General features: G+C 35.2%; 1 protein-coding gene across 2 annotated transcripts in view; it reads right to left on the reverse strand.

Annotated features, from left to right (window-relative positions):
• LOC106871981 (G protein-coupled receptor kinase 1) overlaps window positions 1-16,377 on the reverse strand; it is a 151,430-nt gene that overhangs the window by 28,332 nt on the left and 106,721 nt on the right. For both annotated transcript variants that reach the window (XM_089343058.1, XM_089343057.1), the window contains exons 6-7: window positions 14,164-14,225; window positions 6,739-6,790 (exon numbers count right to left, since the gene is read on the reverse strand). In XM_089343058.1, the coding sequence (XP_089199184.1) occupies window positions 6,739-6,790; window positions 14,164-14,225 (114 nt within the window). The remainder of the gene's footprint in view (window positions 1-6,738; window positions 6,791-14,163; window positions 14,226-16,377) is intronic.

Genomic DNA, 16,377 nt, shown 5'->3' on the forward strand with positions numbered 1-16,377 from the left:
AATGAAATTTAGAACTGTGCTGGCATAGAGATGGTGCTGGTGTTGTTGGTAATGATGCTGCTGCTGCTGCTGATGGTGGTGGTGATGATGATGCTGATGGTGCTAGGTGAAATATTGATTTTGAAGCTAATGAAGTAGTTGAGTGTAATTGAAGTGCAAGGACTGGAAATAGAAATAGACGGGGGTGGGGGTGGGTCTGGTTGTAGCAAATGGTGGGGTGGGGTGGGGTGGGAATAATCATTGTACAACAGACACAATTGTTCAGCTGTATGTGGGCTGATATAACATGGAATGGTAGTAGTGGTAGTAGTAGTAATATTACATGGCGTTATGTCATAGCATGTAGACATAATACATAAGGTTATGCCATGGTACCATGTAGTAATGACAGTAGTAGTAGTAGTAGTAGTAGTAGTAACTGCAGTGGTGTAGTAGTAGTAGTAGTAGTAGTAGTAGCAGTAATAGTAGCAGCAGTAGTAGTAGTAGTAGTATTGGTTTCAAATTTAGGCTCAAGGCCAGCAATTTTAGGGGAGGGGACTAGTCGATTACATCGACTCCAGTGTTTAACTGGTACTTAATTTATCGACCCCGAAATGATGAAAGGCAAAGTTGACCTCGGTGGAATTTGAACTCAGAATGCAAAGACTGATGAAATGTTGCTGAGCATCCTGCCCAGTGTGCTAACGATTCTGCCAGCTCACCATCTTCGTAGTAGTAGTAGTAGTAGTAGTAGTAATAGTAGTACAATACTATACTACTGCTATTACTACTGAAGGTGCACAGCTCAGTGATTAGAGCAGTGGGCTCACAATCATGAGTTAGTGAGTTCAATTCCAGACCAAACTGTGTGTTGTGTAGGGATGGCTTTCCTTCTTTTTCTAAGCCAATAATAAAAAAGAAGAGAACCAATGATTGTATGTGCTAAGATAACACTTACACACACACACACACAATCAATAACTCTACTCTACTCTGCACACATTAGAATTTTAAGATGTACAAGTGAATAGATTATGATATAGGTGCTGCCTGTCTGAGCTAAGACTGAACCTTAATACGTGTGTGTATGTAAATTAAGACAACCTATGTCCTACTGTGCTGAGAGATAACCTTAAGATATGAGAGAATAGTTTGCATATGCAGCTAATGACCATGTGCATGATAAGACATAACTTTAAGATGTGCGTGTGTGTTAATTAAGATACAGCTAATATCTTGTTGTGCTAAGATAACCTTAAGAGATAACTTATGATGTGTTTGTATAAGTTAAGATACAGCTAATGCCTGTGTGTACAAAGGCAGAATCTTAACCTGTTTAATCCTTTAGCATTTCGTCTAGCCATATCTGGCCCAAATATCCTGTTTTACGTTCAAACTAGCTAGATCTGGCCTCTCAAACCTACCCCATAATGCCACTATAAAAATAAACAATCACACCATCAAAATCTCAGTTATGAGATAATACAGGATTAACTCAAAACAATGTGAATAAATAAACATTACATTTGACAGGATAATCTGAATACTATAGGGTTAATACCAGCCCACCTGAGACTGTCCTTGGTTCTATGATACAAACTTCTTGACTCAAACCTTACATCAAAATTCCTTGATAATTTATGCTCAAAACACCAACATGATAATGACAAAGTTATTCTACTAAATTCTTCATTATTTTAAAAACGAATTGAAATGAAAGCAGGATATTTCAACAGAAATATAGTAACAAAAGGATTGACGTGTGTAGGTCGGATGTGTGTGTATAGGTTTATATCTACTAAGCCCTGATTTCAGGACTTATTGACCTCTCATCAAGCAGAAATGTCAATTCAGCTTAATTTGATGAATGCAGCAAAATAAAGACAAGAAAACTGATTAAAACATTCAAGCCTCACCCATGCTACGATGGTTGGTGTAAATCTGTCAGGAATTTTAACTAGACAAAATAACATGGACCACCATACACTATAGTTATTGAATGGTTTTGAACGAGAAAACATATTGAAGTAACAAAATCTCTTTCTCATTTTTTGTAATTTAGTTTTCATAACATTTTTCAGAAATTTCAATACTTAAGCTCCACATGGTAGTGAAAACAAATTCTATGGATTTTTATAATGTTTCTTTAAATTTTTTTTCCCTATTTCTTTTTTCTTCACAGCAAGTAACTTCAATTACCCAGGCTGACACTGAATGCTAAATGTCTTCACTGTTTTCAATGGTAAAATAGTTATAAGCTCAGCAAATAGTCTCCTTTGATGCTTAATAAATAACTGAATTTAAGCCAGAGAGAGAGAGAGAGAGAACCAGTCCCTAAGTGATCATTCATTCTGCTAGAAATAACAACAAAATGTCTCTACAATCACATCCTACAGCCTAAAAAAAAAAGGACACTTTGGACAATGTACTTCGAGATATACAAAACTATGGGATGGCCAAAGCTACCACATCTTTGATTATAGGGGTACTTGATCAAAACACCCCTAGCATAACAGCCCTGAAAACCAAACTACAGATCAGTGTCGGGCTGTGGATCATTTGGTAGAATAAATTTTAAAATTTCATTTCTATTTTATTGACTGTCATCCTTCATCTTTTACTTGTTTTAGTCATTTGAGCACAACCATGCTGGGGCACCACCTCGAAAGGTTTCCAGTTGATGAACAAATTGACCCCAGAACTTATTTTGTTTTCTAGGTCTGGAAATTATTCTACTGATCTCTTTTGCTGAACCACTAAGTTACAGTATATATATAAAGGATAGAGGAAAAGATTAATGATAATACAATTTGTGCAGTATATTGTGCTTCATGATTGGCTGGTTGATACAGTTCTGTGTACAAATGTGCATGTTGTACAGGATGTCAGTGTGTGGATGTATATTTGACCGTTGACTGAACACTATTCAATTTTTTTTCTCCGTGTTTTTCTCCTTGTCTCCGTATTCTTTCTGTTGAAGAGCGTAGCTCGAAACGTCAAAGACTTTCCGTATTCCCGAGCGTCATACTAATATATACTTTTGTTATTTACACCACCTGTCCTCGTCTGTTGTTATTTTTTGTATATTCTCCCATATATAACCATACACACATATAATACCACATACCACTGTGTCTATTGTACAGGATGTTAAAATATATAAATATATGTGTCTTTATACATACACACACACACACACACACATGCATACACACATAGATATATACACATGTATTTATAGTATCATGTGAAACCAAGCAAGACATTCAGGATGTAAAGATTTCATATATATATATATATATATACAGTACTGTGTGTCAACTGTTTGTCATACAGGATATTAATATATATAGATATATAATGTAATAACAACCATTCATCACTCATCAGTAACCAAGGACTTGACAGCATTTAGTGTGCTTTTGTTAATTGTTCCGGGTGCCTCTATAGTGAAGGGCAGAGACAGAGGCCCTCTGGTTCCCCTCACATTCCACTGAGTGTAATATCCAGGATGGAGTAAAGGTCGCACCTGCACTTATGTCAGTCACTATTTACAAATGAGTAGTCTGGCGCAATGTAAGATGAAGTGCCTTGCTCAAGGACACCACAATGCTGCCCACTCTAAGAACTGAAACTACAATCATGATATCATGGGTTCCAGTAGTTCTCAAAGTGGGTCGCAGAAAGTTCCAAGAAGAAAAGTGGGGTGATGATGAGGTAGTGATTGATGTAAAAATTGGGGCCATAACGGGAGAGGAGGGGGCAATTCATGTAAAAACAACAAAATATTGGGTTTGTTAGGTTAAGTGTCATTTGTGAAATACAGTTGCTTCGAATTTGCTTTAGAAAGAGTTCAATGTTTGGGATAGTTGGGGTGGGGTGGGAGTGGTAGGAATGTGGCCTGAGTGTCAAGGAGGCAGCAGCCTGAAAAAGTTTGGGAACCACTGGGTTAGACATTCCAACCACCACACCACCCATCTTTGTCTCTCTGCCTACCTACCTACCTATGTATACACACACATATATATATATATATATATATATATATATATAATGGTATTTTTTTTTATAAGCTTAAAGCTTATAAAAAAACCATTATTATTATTTACAGAATTGTAAAACTCGACACCGCTTAACAAAGCCATTCGCACCATATATATATATATATATATATATATATACGCATATACATGCAGAGGGATGTGGTGGTGGGGTTTCAATGCCAGCAGAATGGACCAAAATAAATTCTAGTTAAATAAACAGGTTTTAATAAATGCTTAAATAACAAATTATACTAGTTCGTGAGGGAGGGTTGGTTATTAGGTTTCAGTATTTATAGTTTGGTAATTAATTGATTAATTGGTTACTTAGTTAATGAGAAATAGCACTAATTTGGTGTAAGTGTGATTTGACTGACATGTAAACACGAAATCAGGCTATCGCGAAAAGAAGGAGAAAAAAACTTTGTAAAACAAAGACAAAAAAAAAACAAAACAAAAAACAATAAGCTCCCTACCACAACAGATGCGTATTTTTAGCACGGGGGTGGGCAGGGTGGTAGTGCTGGTGGTGGGGAATGAGTTATGAAATGGATTTTAAAATCAAAAAGTTTATTTATAAAAGTGATTTGAAACAAAATCCAGCTAATTAGCAAAGAATTACACTGGATTAAATAGTGAGAAACAAGGAGGAAAAACTTAATAATAGTAATAATAGTTTCTAATAATAGTACTACTAATTATAATAGTTTCTAATTTAGGCACAAGGAGCAAAAGTTTAATAATAATTCTGTCTAATTTTGGCACACGGTTAGCTATTTTTTGAAGGGATGGGGTTTATATTGGATCCCAATACTTAAGTAGTACTTATTGTTTTGACCTCGAAATAATGAACAGCAAAGTCAAACTTAGTGGCACTTGAATTCAGAATAGAGAGAGAGCCAGAAAGAAGTACTGTTGAGCATATTTATTGACATGGAACAAGGAACAAAATAATAATAATAATAATAAAGATGATGCAGTACCAAGCAGTGACTCTCATGGCTTCTGATCTTAACTGAGTGGAAGTGTTATCATGTACATTGTTTTGTCTTGGTGTAAAAAATGGGCCACAGCAAATATTCTGCTCAATACCACAGATTTGCTTGTCAGTTGTTTGAACTTAACCAGTTGAGAATGTCCCTTGGTGGCTGATGATATGTGCATCTCTGATCACAAGCAGAGGTAGTGGGGGAGGATCATAGTCATAGGATGAGAAGAATTCTTTGGAGTTTGGATAATTCACCTCTGAAAACATGGGCATTTAGTTCATCATCCTCAAAACAAACCTTATTCAGGGACCTTTCGAGCAGGATGGACTACTTGACCTGAAGAAAATTCTAACTGGGCCCCACCTGCAAGGTCATACGCTGTTTATCTTGATATGAGCTCACCATCTTGCACACATATGGTTGTGATGCATGTGCCTGGTATACCCTTATCAGACGGGTAGTCATGATGGCCATATTGGGATTCGTAAATTTGTACCCCAGTGTCACTTTGATGGCATGCACTGCTCTCTCTCACTCAATAATAATAATCCTTTCTACTATAGGGACAAGGCCTGAAATTTGGGGGAGGGGGATAATCGATTACATCAACCCCAGTATGCAACTGGTACTTAATTTATCGACCCCGAAAGGACGAAACGCAAAATCGACCTTGGTGGAATTTGAACTCAGAATGTATCAATGAGTGAAGTACTGCTAAATAAAAGACACACACCGAGGAACTGTTCTTCTGTCTGTCAATTATAAAAGTGACCGATTCATTGCTTTATTGCATAGAGCTAAGGTTTGTTTTCTGAACACTTTGTATAACACAATGTGACATATTACTGATGGATGCGACACCATATATAAAAAAAAAACATAATGAGATTTGTAGACAGAGTAGCAATAAAAGTATGTATGTATGTATGTGTGTGTGTATATATATCTATTCATATACACACACACACACACACACAGATATAGTATATGAGAACTGATGACAGAGGAACAATAATACTCTTTTTCTCTCTCTCTCCCCCTATTCATATATGTATCTATCTATATTCATATTACAATGAGAGAGGGGGAGAGAGAGATGGAGAGTGGTAGTGGTGGTGGTGGTGGTGGAGGTGGAATAGCTACAAATTTTGTTGTAGTTCTGTAATGAACTACAACAACTATTATTCTTTTTATGTTCTCACATCAAAGTGTTCATTACTGATTTTTATCTCTCCTGGTAATATTAACATGACTATGTCTGTATTACTGCAACTACTACAGCTAATAATAATAATAATAATAACAACAATAATAATAATAATAACACCAACAACAACAATTGATATAATAATAATAGTTATTTCAGCAATAATAATGTTGTTATGATAATAAAAATAATAATATACAATAGTTTAACAAGATTGAATAGAATTTCAGACTTACCCAGACACTAACGCATAGAAAACGCCCACACACACACAAATATACACAGATATGCATTTGTACATATTGGCACATGATGTATATTGACAATCACGTCCACACACACACACACACACACACACACACACACACACACACACACACACACACACACAGAGCCTCCCCAACACAGCAACGGAAAAAGAAACAGAACCAAGAGAGAGAGAAACAAGAAAAAAATATTCAAAGCAAAAGAAAAAAAATATATATATCTTTAAAAGATAATAAATCTTAGTTTTAAAACTTACATTAATATTTAACTCTAGGTTTTTCCATTGTAAGTATCGTGTGTACCGATCACTGCAAGAAAAAAAACGGAGATAGAGAGATGATATTGTATCATACAGGGAAGCAATAACATACAAAAATTCATATACAAACATTGGAATATTAGTGCCAAGCTGTGTTTAGGCATAAGCAAAATTTAGGTTAGTTAAAATATGTTTGTGGAATATTTCAACTGCTAAATGGCAAATTCATTGCAGTTACCTTAGAGAAAATATTTCTTTTAAGGTAAAAAAAGGTGTGAAAACACCCTATTTATTCAGTGTTGCCATCTATCAGGATTCCCAAACGTTGTTGTTTCAAACTAGCTTGAAACATCGATGTCTGGGAATCCTGATAGATGGCGACACTGAACAAATAGGATGTTTTCACACCTTTTTACCATAAGTGAAATATAGACACACACACACATATATGTCTATATGTAGGTTGTGTGTGTGTGTGTGTGTGTGTATATGCTGTTTAATGTTCTGTTAAGGTAAGATCAACAAGAAAAAACTTCATCCACCGAGTGTAATTAGCAGATGATATCATGGCAAGAACACTCATATACACATGTATATATATATATATATAAATGCACATATCTATAATCATCTGTCGCAATATTTTCACTCAGCGCAATAACTTACACATCCACCTTTTCCAATCTTCTATCCTATTTTGTCTGATATTCACATTGTACCTGGACCTTACATTGTCCCTATTCTGATATCCGTATTGCACCTGGACCTCACATCTCTTTCTTTCTCTCTCTTGTTTTCCAGGTAAGCAAACCTTGTATTCACCTCTTCAGCAAGACACCTGCTCTTGTTTCTCTATCATAGTTTTTTTTATTTCACCAGTCTATACCCTGCTCAGTTGTGGGCTACTTTGGCGACCTCACCAGTGCTGGTGCCACATACAAAGCACCCAGTACACTCTATTAAGTGGTTGGCATTATAGGAAGGGCATCCAGCTGTAGGCACCATGCCAAAGCGGACAGAGAACCTGGTGGAATCCTCTGGTTTGTCTGTTCTTGTCAAAGCATCCAACCCATGCCAGCATGGATAAAAAGAACATTAAATGATGAAAATGATATGTGTGTGTGTGTGTGTGTGTATGGTGGGGGACATAAATTTACAATAAGAAAGCTACAACAAGAAAAAAAACACCCCAAGTATATAAAACATGTCCCTCAAGACCTATCCATTTTCTAATTGTGTCCTGTATATTTCAGTCCAAACCAAGTTTCCATTTATAAAATGGATTTTCGGATCAATCTTTGTTAAAACATCAATTATCTGTTTAATAATTGAATTTCTGTCAATGATGTGCTTTGATTGGTAATGTTTCTTTCTGTGTGTCTTGATTTTTTTTTTTTTTTTACTTGCTTTCTGAATATATTTGAAGCAAAGGAGTTGCAGGAGGGGGTAAAAGCATTAAACATTTCAAGAACAATTGTTGTTTTGGTAACGATTCACTTTCTACTACTTCCTTGTTTGTCTGTAACAATTCCATGTTTGTGTGGTTGTGAAAAACAACAACAACAACAATAACAACAACAGCCATCCATATTGAAGATGGAAGGTAAGAAGACAGTGGATGACAACAACAAAAACAATCACATTACAAAAAAAAAACATAGCTTGAAGAGAAATTTTTATTTTTCCTTTGTGTTTTACATACAAAAGAAATCTGTCAGCGATTCTCTCTGGATTACACAAACAAAAATAAATAAACAATATAAATGAAAATGGCGTATTTTCCAGTAACAGAAAAAGTTTTCTTCTCAGCTGTTTTTCTTTGAAAAAGAAAAAATATGCATCAAACTGGAGAAATTATGAGATTTAACACCTTTGGTTCCGACCAACTGGATGGACATCAACTGTCATTCTTTGGTCCGAAAGCTCTCTTTTAAATGGTTCCTATTTAAACTGAAACCTTCCACATTTAAGAAATTTTGGGGTGAGCTCTGTTCTAAACATCAGGATTCAAAATGGACCCACACCGAAAAAAAAACAAACAAAAAAGAAACAAAAGTTTTACGAAATCTCTCCAAAGTTTGAAAATTATGTGAAACACAGAGGGATGGTTTTCGAAATTGTCATGAAAGGGTTAATTTGATCAAAGTGACTATAGGAATGAGAACCCAGGTTCGAAATTCCTCCAAGACACCTGATGAAGGCTGGAGAGTAGATCAGCTGAAAAATTGTGTTAACAACAAACAAGATGAAGACAAATATCCGTTACGTGTAAATAATGTACATAATTCCTCATCTCTCAAATATAATAATAATAATAATAAAAACAATCAGGTCACTGGAGTACAACAAACCATACTAACCCCGTAAACACCATTACCACCACCACTACTGCAAGCAACTTCATTTAAAAGGCTACCCCCCCCCCCCCAAAAAAAAAACTGTACAATCTAGGGTCTAGAAAGTCAAGAGAATATAAACCTATTATATTTCCATATTGCTGAAACAAGGAATTTTACAACAACATAGAGAATACTCCCCAGGCTTCTCTTATTACTTATATTACATTTTTTAACATTTTTTATTATTATTTCTGAATGGCATATCATCATTGTTATTATTATTATCATCATCATTACTAGTCTTGCATTATTTTCTGCCCTATTACACCCATTTCTCAAATGCTAACAAAGATGGAACAAATTCCTTTTTTTTCCTTTCGTCTAGTAAATGTTTTTACAGCTGGCTTCCCAGCTGGGTACTCCTCCAGTCAGTTGAGTAGTCAATTCTAATCCCAAGAAAAATGTGTGCATAAGAATAATAACAATAATAATAATAATAATAATAATAATAATAATAATAATAATAATAATAATGAATATAAATAAAAAAAAAACGATTTTATTTTCACATTCACGATTTTTTTTTTTAATATTGCTACCTCGGGCACCCTGACCTTCAGCGAATCTAAAAATGTATATAAAAGTGTGCGTATGTATGTGTATGTATGTATATATATATATATATATATATATATATATATATATATATATATTGTGAGTGGATTTGATAGAGACTGAAAGAAGCCCATCATATGTGTGTGTGTGATTGTGTTTGTCCCCCCACCATCGCTTGCCAACTGATGTTGGTGTGTTTATGTCCCCGTAACTTAGTGGTTCAGCAAAAGGGACCGATAAAATAAGTACTAGGCTTACAAAGAACAAGTCCTCTGGTCGATTTGTTCGACTGAAGGCAGTGCTCCAGCATGGCCACAGTTAAATGACTAGCTGCTCTCTTATCAACCTTGAATAAGTACAACTAATCAATGTAGCATGAGATAGAGTAATCCTTTAACTATCATGGCTGTTATGTTCCAAAACCTCCCACAGAAGGAGTCCATGATATAAATTTACATATGCTAGCCAGAAAAATCTGTGATGTACTGAGTGGGCAACAGGTGAACTGAGATGTACTGAGTCCAAAATAAGTGAACCACAATGTACTAAGTGCGTGATGAGTGAACAATGATATGGCATGGGATTATAGTAATAACATATAACATAATCACAAAATGCTCAGTCATAATCAGCTAAAGAAGCTAAACTGGTTGACTATAAAAATATTATACTTCAAAAATATATTTTTTCAACATAAATATTTCAGTGCACTTTTCTTTTTTTATTTTAATTCACCACATGATGTCTTTCTCAAACATTTCCACTACACACACACACACATGTATTTGTTACTGGTGAAGGCTGGTTTATAGGGCTACCCTAGGTTTCTTGCCATGAAGGTATCCTTTATGGCGTATCTTCAGACCCTAAGACCTCAACAGGTTTTAGGGTCTCAAGATACCTTTATGGTGAAAAATCCAAGGTAACCCAATAAACCAGCCTTCACCAGGAATAAATATAGACTGCTCTACTTCTTAGAGTGTGCTTATCTGAATTCATGTTTTTCTAAAAAACATATATATATACTTCAAATATAAGGACAAAATATTTTTTCAAAAACTTTATCAGTGGCCAGTATATGAAAAAGTACCTTTAAAAGTGAAATTATAAATATAATTATAAATAAGGGCAAAAGAAAAAAATTTTCCTTGCCAATATACTGAAATAAACGCTAAATTGTCTAACCACATTAAATATTTTCACCATTATTATTACACGGTGTTGAAACGAGAAAGCAAGACAATAGAAATTCATAAAACATACATAGATCAGAAATGAGCCCCTAAACCTGCGAGGCCCCCAGGTAACCACCCAGTGTGCTTATGTCTTTTGACAGCACCGACTGACCTCATTAAAGAGATAAAGGCTTCCTCTAAACCCTAATCTCTCAATGCTTATTGACCAACTAATAAACTGGGGTAATATAGCTGACAGACCAGTCACCTCACTGCTTTAGAGAAAACGGTGGGACTGCCAATATTTTAACATTTCATCATTGATTTTCATGCTTTCTTTCAATAACTCAAATCACAGCACCTATATTTGTAACAGTATATAAATAGAAGTTATCTGTTAATCCTAAAAATAGAAATAATCCATCAATTTCCAAATTTTCATGAATGATTTTTAATATTTCTGTCCCTTCATTGTTCACTATATTTAGAAAAGTTTACAGATCTAATGAAGTTTTTCGATTGTGTTTAGTGTAAGCCAACACCATTGACGTAGGCTTCCTTTCCGGACATTTCAAGAAATTATTTCTCAATGGCCGAGAAGTCCATAAAACATCATCATCATCATCATTATTATTATTATTATTATTATTATTATTATTATTATTATTATTATTATTATTATTATTATTATTATTATTATAATAAAGGTGAAGAGCTGGCAGAACCTTTAGCATGCTGAACAAAATACACACAAGCATTTTGCCAGCCCTTATACATTCTGAGTTAAAAATCTTGCTTGAAGGTCAACTTTGCTTTTAATCCCTTTTTGGGGTTGATAAAATAAGTACCAGTTATGCACTGGTATCAATATAATCGATCAGCCCCCCCCCCTTCCCAATCAATTTTCAGGCCTTGGGCCTATAGCAGAAAAAAATTATCAATTGTCATTATAAAGCCCGCAGAACACCCTTGATTGATCACAGGTTTGTATGAAGAAAAGAATTGACTTGCCGCTAAATACCAGCACCACCACCACCAACAACAAAAAGAGACAATTTGAACTCAAATCCATATTAAGCAAGGCAGTCCACTCACTTACTCCACCATGTAACTTGGCTGTTTCATTCATCCGCCATGCACACACAGATATGTATGTATGTATGTGTGTGTGTGTGTGTGTGTATGCATGTATGAATGCATGTATGTAAATGGTAGCAGAAGAAGAGAAAGAAGATGATTTCCTGGACATTATTAGTTAAGCAGGGAGGTTTTAACCTGCAGCAAGACTTTCAAACTGATTTAATCAAGCTATTTCGGTGGCCAATAAAACATTTTTACCCTGTAGTGATAGCTATTTTCAGTCTGTACTAGTAAAACACTTGTTCTATTATCAAAAACAAACACACACACACACACAAATGATTTGAAATACCCCGCCCCCTCCACACTATCTTTCTCCATTCCAAGAAAAACAAACAACAACAACAAACAAAACCAACCAGAATAAAACTGCCATTTTGGACAAGCTATTTTTAAATTAATATTTCGCATTAATTGTATTTCTCCACATCGTTTGCATTTTACAATTTCAAAAATAAGACCCGAGTTTTGTAGCGGCGTAAAAATGAAGCCGCCAACCAAATGAAATGCCATTGTCTAAAATACTGACACTATTTATTATTTTGTGCGGAATGATGTTTTGGGGGTTGTTTTTATATTTTTATTTTTTATTTTTCGGTATTTCTGTTTTATGGTTTGTTTGTTTGTGTAAGATTTAGTAAAATACGACCACTGTTTCAGACCTGAGCTACTGATGGGTGTGATGTTGCATGTATTTGTGGAGATAAACAGGAGTTGGAGTGGGGTGGGGGACGAAGAAAAAGGAAAAGAAAATAAATTAGGCGGGTTTTCAATGACCTTAAGTTGTGGTTAATGTAAATTGTTAATACATGAAATGTTGTGAAAGAAAATCTGGATAATAATAATAATAAATGCCCTGATGCAGTACCAGGCAGTGGCTCTCATGGCTTCTGATCTTAACTGGTTGTTAGTGTTATCATGTACATGATAACATGTTATCATGTCTTGGTATAAAAATGGGCTGCAGCAACTATTCTGCTCAATGCCAGAGATTTGCTTGTCAGTTGTTTGACCTTAACCAGTTGAGCATGTCCCTTAGTGGCAGAGCATCATAGCCATGTTCTGAGAGGAATTCTTTGGGGCTTGGATAATTCACTTCTGGAAACGTGGGTGTTTCATTCAGCATCCTTAAACAAACCTTATTCAAGGACCATTTGAGCGGGATGGGCTACTCGACCTGAAGAAAATTCTAACTGGGCCCCACCTGCAAGGTCATGTGCTGTTTATCTTGATATGAAATCACCATGTTGCACACATAGGGTTGTGATGCAGGATAGAATTAAAACCCCTCAAGTAGGGGTGCTCCAGCATGGTTGCAGTCAAATGACTGAAACAAGTAAAAGAATGCGTGTGTGTGTGTGTGTGTGTGTGTATATAAAAGAAAATGAAATGACAAAGAAATAAACAATTATCTTATGAACTTCACTAGCTTACAGCTGTTTCTGCTATAAGATGAGTGCCTGAGCAGCACCTTATAGCTTCATCAGAGCCTCGAAGGTTTCTTCCCATTTCTGTTGCCCAAATCCATTCTCAAGACTTTGGACCACCTGGGGGTCGTAAGCAGAAGTCACTTGTCTAAATATATCTTCCAGTTTTGTCTTAAGTATCAAGGGTTAAAACTTACAAAGCAAAGTCAGAAATTATGGTTTGAATATATTTTTATAGCCTCTCTTCACACTCCTTGAAAATTCATATTTCCAAAATTGAGGTGTTTTCATAAGCTAACATTGGGATATGGAGGGAGTGAATAAAAGATGAATCAAATAAAAAAATTAATTAATTAAAAAAAAGTCGAAGTTTATATGAAAATTATAAAAAAGATAATTTGAATATATTTGAAATTCAAATAATAAACAATTCTGTTCTTTGAAAATTTCAGTATCGTTGAAAGGAAAAAGAAAAGAATTAAAATAAAATTTCAATTCCATATTTTTGAACTTCCCTTTTCAGCCACAAATATTTCCAGTTTATGAAAACATCTTAGGTTTTTTTTCATCTTTGATCAAGTTGAAATTTCTAAGTCAGGAACAAATCTCACAATAGCAGCAAACAATAACAAGAAGAAGAATACAAAATTCAAAGAAAGTATTCAGATTCTTGTTTAAGAAAAAAAAAAAAAAAAAATGTTTACAAAGTTTCAATATTTTACTTACCTTTCTAAAAATTTGTTAAATTCTTCTTTATTTAATTTTTTTCTAATTTCATCTTTGTATTTCTAGTGGAAAGAAGAAAGAGGATAAATAAATATATAAATTGCAGAAAATAAACGATGGTTGTTTTTATTTCATGGAATCAGAAGTAAAGTAAATAATTATACATTTAGGGATGGAAAACAAGATCTATTTACCGAAAGAAAGGAATGGTAGGGGTATGGTGCAGAAAAGAACCAACAACAACAAAATAGAATAGAGTTTACATGTGGTCACTCAAACTGTTAGAAATAGCAGTCAAATTTCCCTTAAATCATAACAAAAAGATGCTAGGTCAGTGGTTCTCAACCATGGCCCTCAAGCATCCTTCTGGCAGCCCCGAATGGTCTTCTGTTTTTAAATAAATTTTCTTTAATTGATAAGTGTTTTCACTTCTTTTGGTGTGGCTCCCTAAAAAAAAATCCAGGTTTTGGGTCTGGCCCAGATGTTAGAAAGGTTGAGACCCATTCTAGTTACATATCATAACCATCATTTAGCATCTTCTGTCCATGCTGGCAAGCTGGGAGGAGGGGGGGGGAAGTTGCACCAGACCCCAGTCTGATTTGGCATGGTTTCTACAGCTGGATGCCCTTCCTAATGCCAACCACTTTACAGTGTGTGTGCGCTGGGTGCTTTTACAAATGCTTGAGAAAAGTATGGTATGATTCTTGAACTCAGAACGTGATGATGGACAAAATACCGCCAAAGATTTCGCCTGACATGCTAATGATTTTGCCAGCTCACGACCTTAACAATAATAATAATAATAATAATAATAATAATAATAATGATAATAATAATAAAACAGATGGAAAACAAAGAAGTTGGAATTTTGAAATTTGCAAAAAAAAACAAAAAATAAAAAGCAAAAAAATCCCTCCCCCAAAAACAAGCACACACACACACTTTCACCTCTTCCCCCCACCCCCATGCACGTGTGCATTGTGCATAGATAGAATCACATGTATGCACCTGAATAAGACAGATGGTAGGAAGATCAGCTCCACAAGAGAGGAAGAAGTAATGCCAACATATGGTACAGAGAGACACATACAGACACGTGTGTGTGTGTGTGTGTGTGTGTGTGTGTGTGAGAGTTGGAACAGATCTTGCATGCACGAGAGGAGGGGAGAGAGAAGAAAAGAAAGAGAAAAAGGAAAGATATGCTTGTATCACATAACACATATTTCGTGGGCTTTTTTTTTTGTTCTGTGTTGTTGTTCTTTGGAAGGGTCTCCACGCATGGCCTTCCTGGGACCTCCAAGGTCGAAAGTATGCAAAAATACAGACACACACACAATATCACTCAGCTGTTGAGCACATATACACTTGTTGAATAGCATTCCCCTCCATATACACATACACACATGCCTGTTGAATAGCATACACATACATATGCATACATACACACACAGAGCCTCAAACACACATCTGTTGAAAGTACATGCATACTTATATCTGTTGGAAGAATATACAGAGAGAGAGAGAGAGAGAGAGAGTTGAGTGAGGGGTATAAACTGAAGTACAAATAAGATACAAAGCAAAAATATATTTAAAAAAAAACCCCAGATAATTGTCAGTAACCATGGGGAGTTGAATTGTTTTTGTTTTTAAATTTCAAACTGACTGTTTGAAATAGCAACCCCAGTTATTAGAAATAATACCCAGTTAGCAACCATGCTTTGTTGGAATAATAAACCAGTTAATAACCTTGCTTTGTTGAAACAAACCAGTTAGCATCTTTGCTTCTTAGTAGAAATAATAATTTTGTTAGCAACCAAGAATATTTGAACTAATAAACCCACTACTTAACCCTTTTCATACCAAACCCACCTTAAACTGCCTCTGGCTCTGTAGTACAAATGCTTTGTTTTCAAAAGTTCTGAATTAAAATCTTCCACCAAACCTTGGTCACAATTTATGTTCCTAACACTAGCTTAAAGCAGTTCTATATTTAAGAGATGAGGAATTATGTACATTATTTACATTTGACAGATATGTCATCATCTTGTTTGTCGTTAGCACAAACGCTTTGGCTGATGTACCCTCCAGCCTTCATCAGGTGTCTTCGGGAGATTTCGAACCTGGGTTCTCGTTCCTAAAGTATTTTTTGATGTTATTATTATTATTATTATTATTCAGGTCACTACCTGGAATCGAACTCGGAATCTTGGGGTT

This window comes from Octopus bimaculoides, chromosome 26, assembly GCF_046866305.1.
Source record: "Octopus bimaculoides isolate indiv1 chromosome 26, ASM4686630v1, whole genome shotgun sequence".
NCBI classification, from domain to species: Eukaryota; Metazoa; Mollusca; class Cephalopoda; order Octopoda; family Octopodidae; genus Octopus; species Octopus bimaculoides.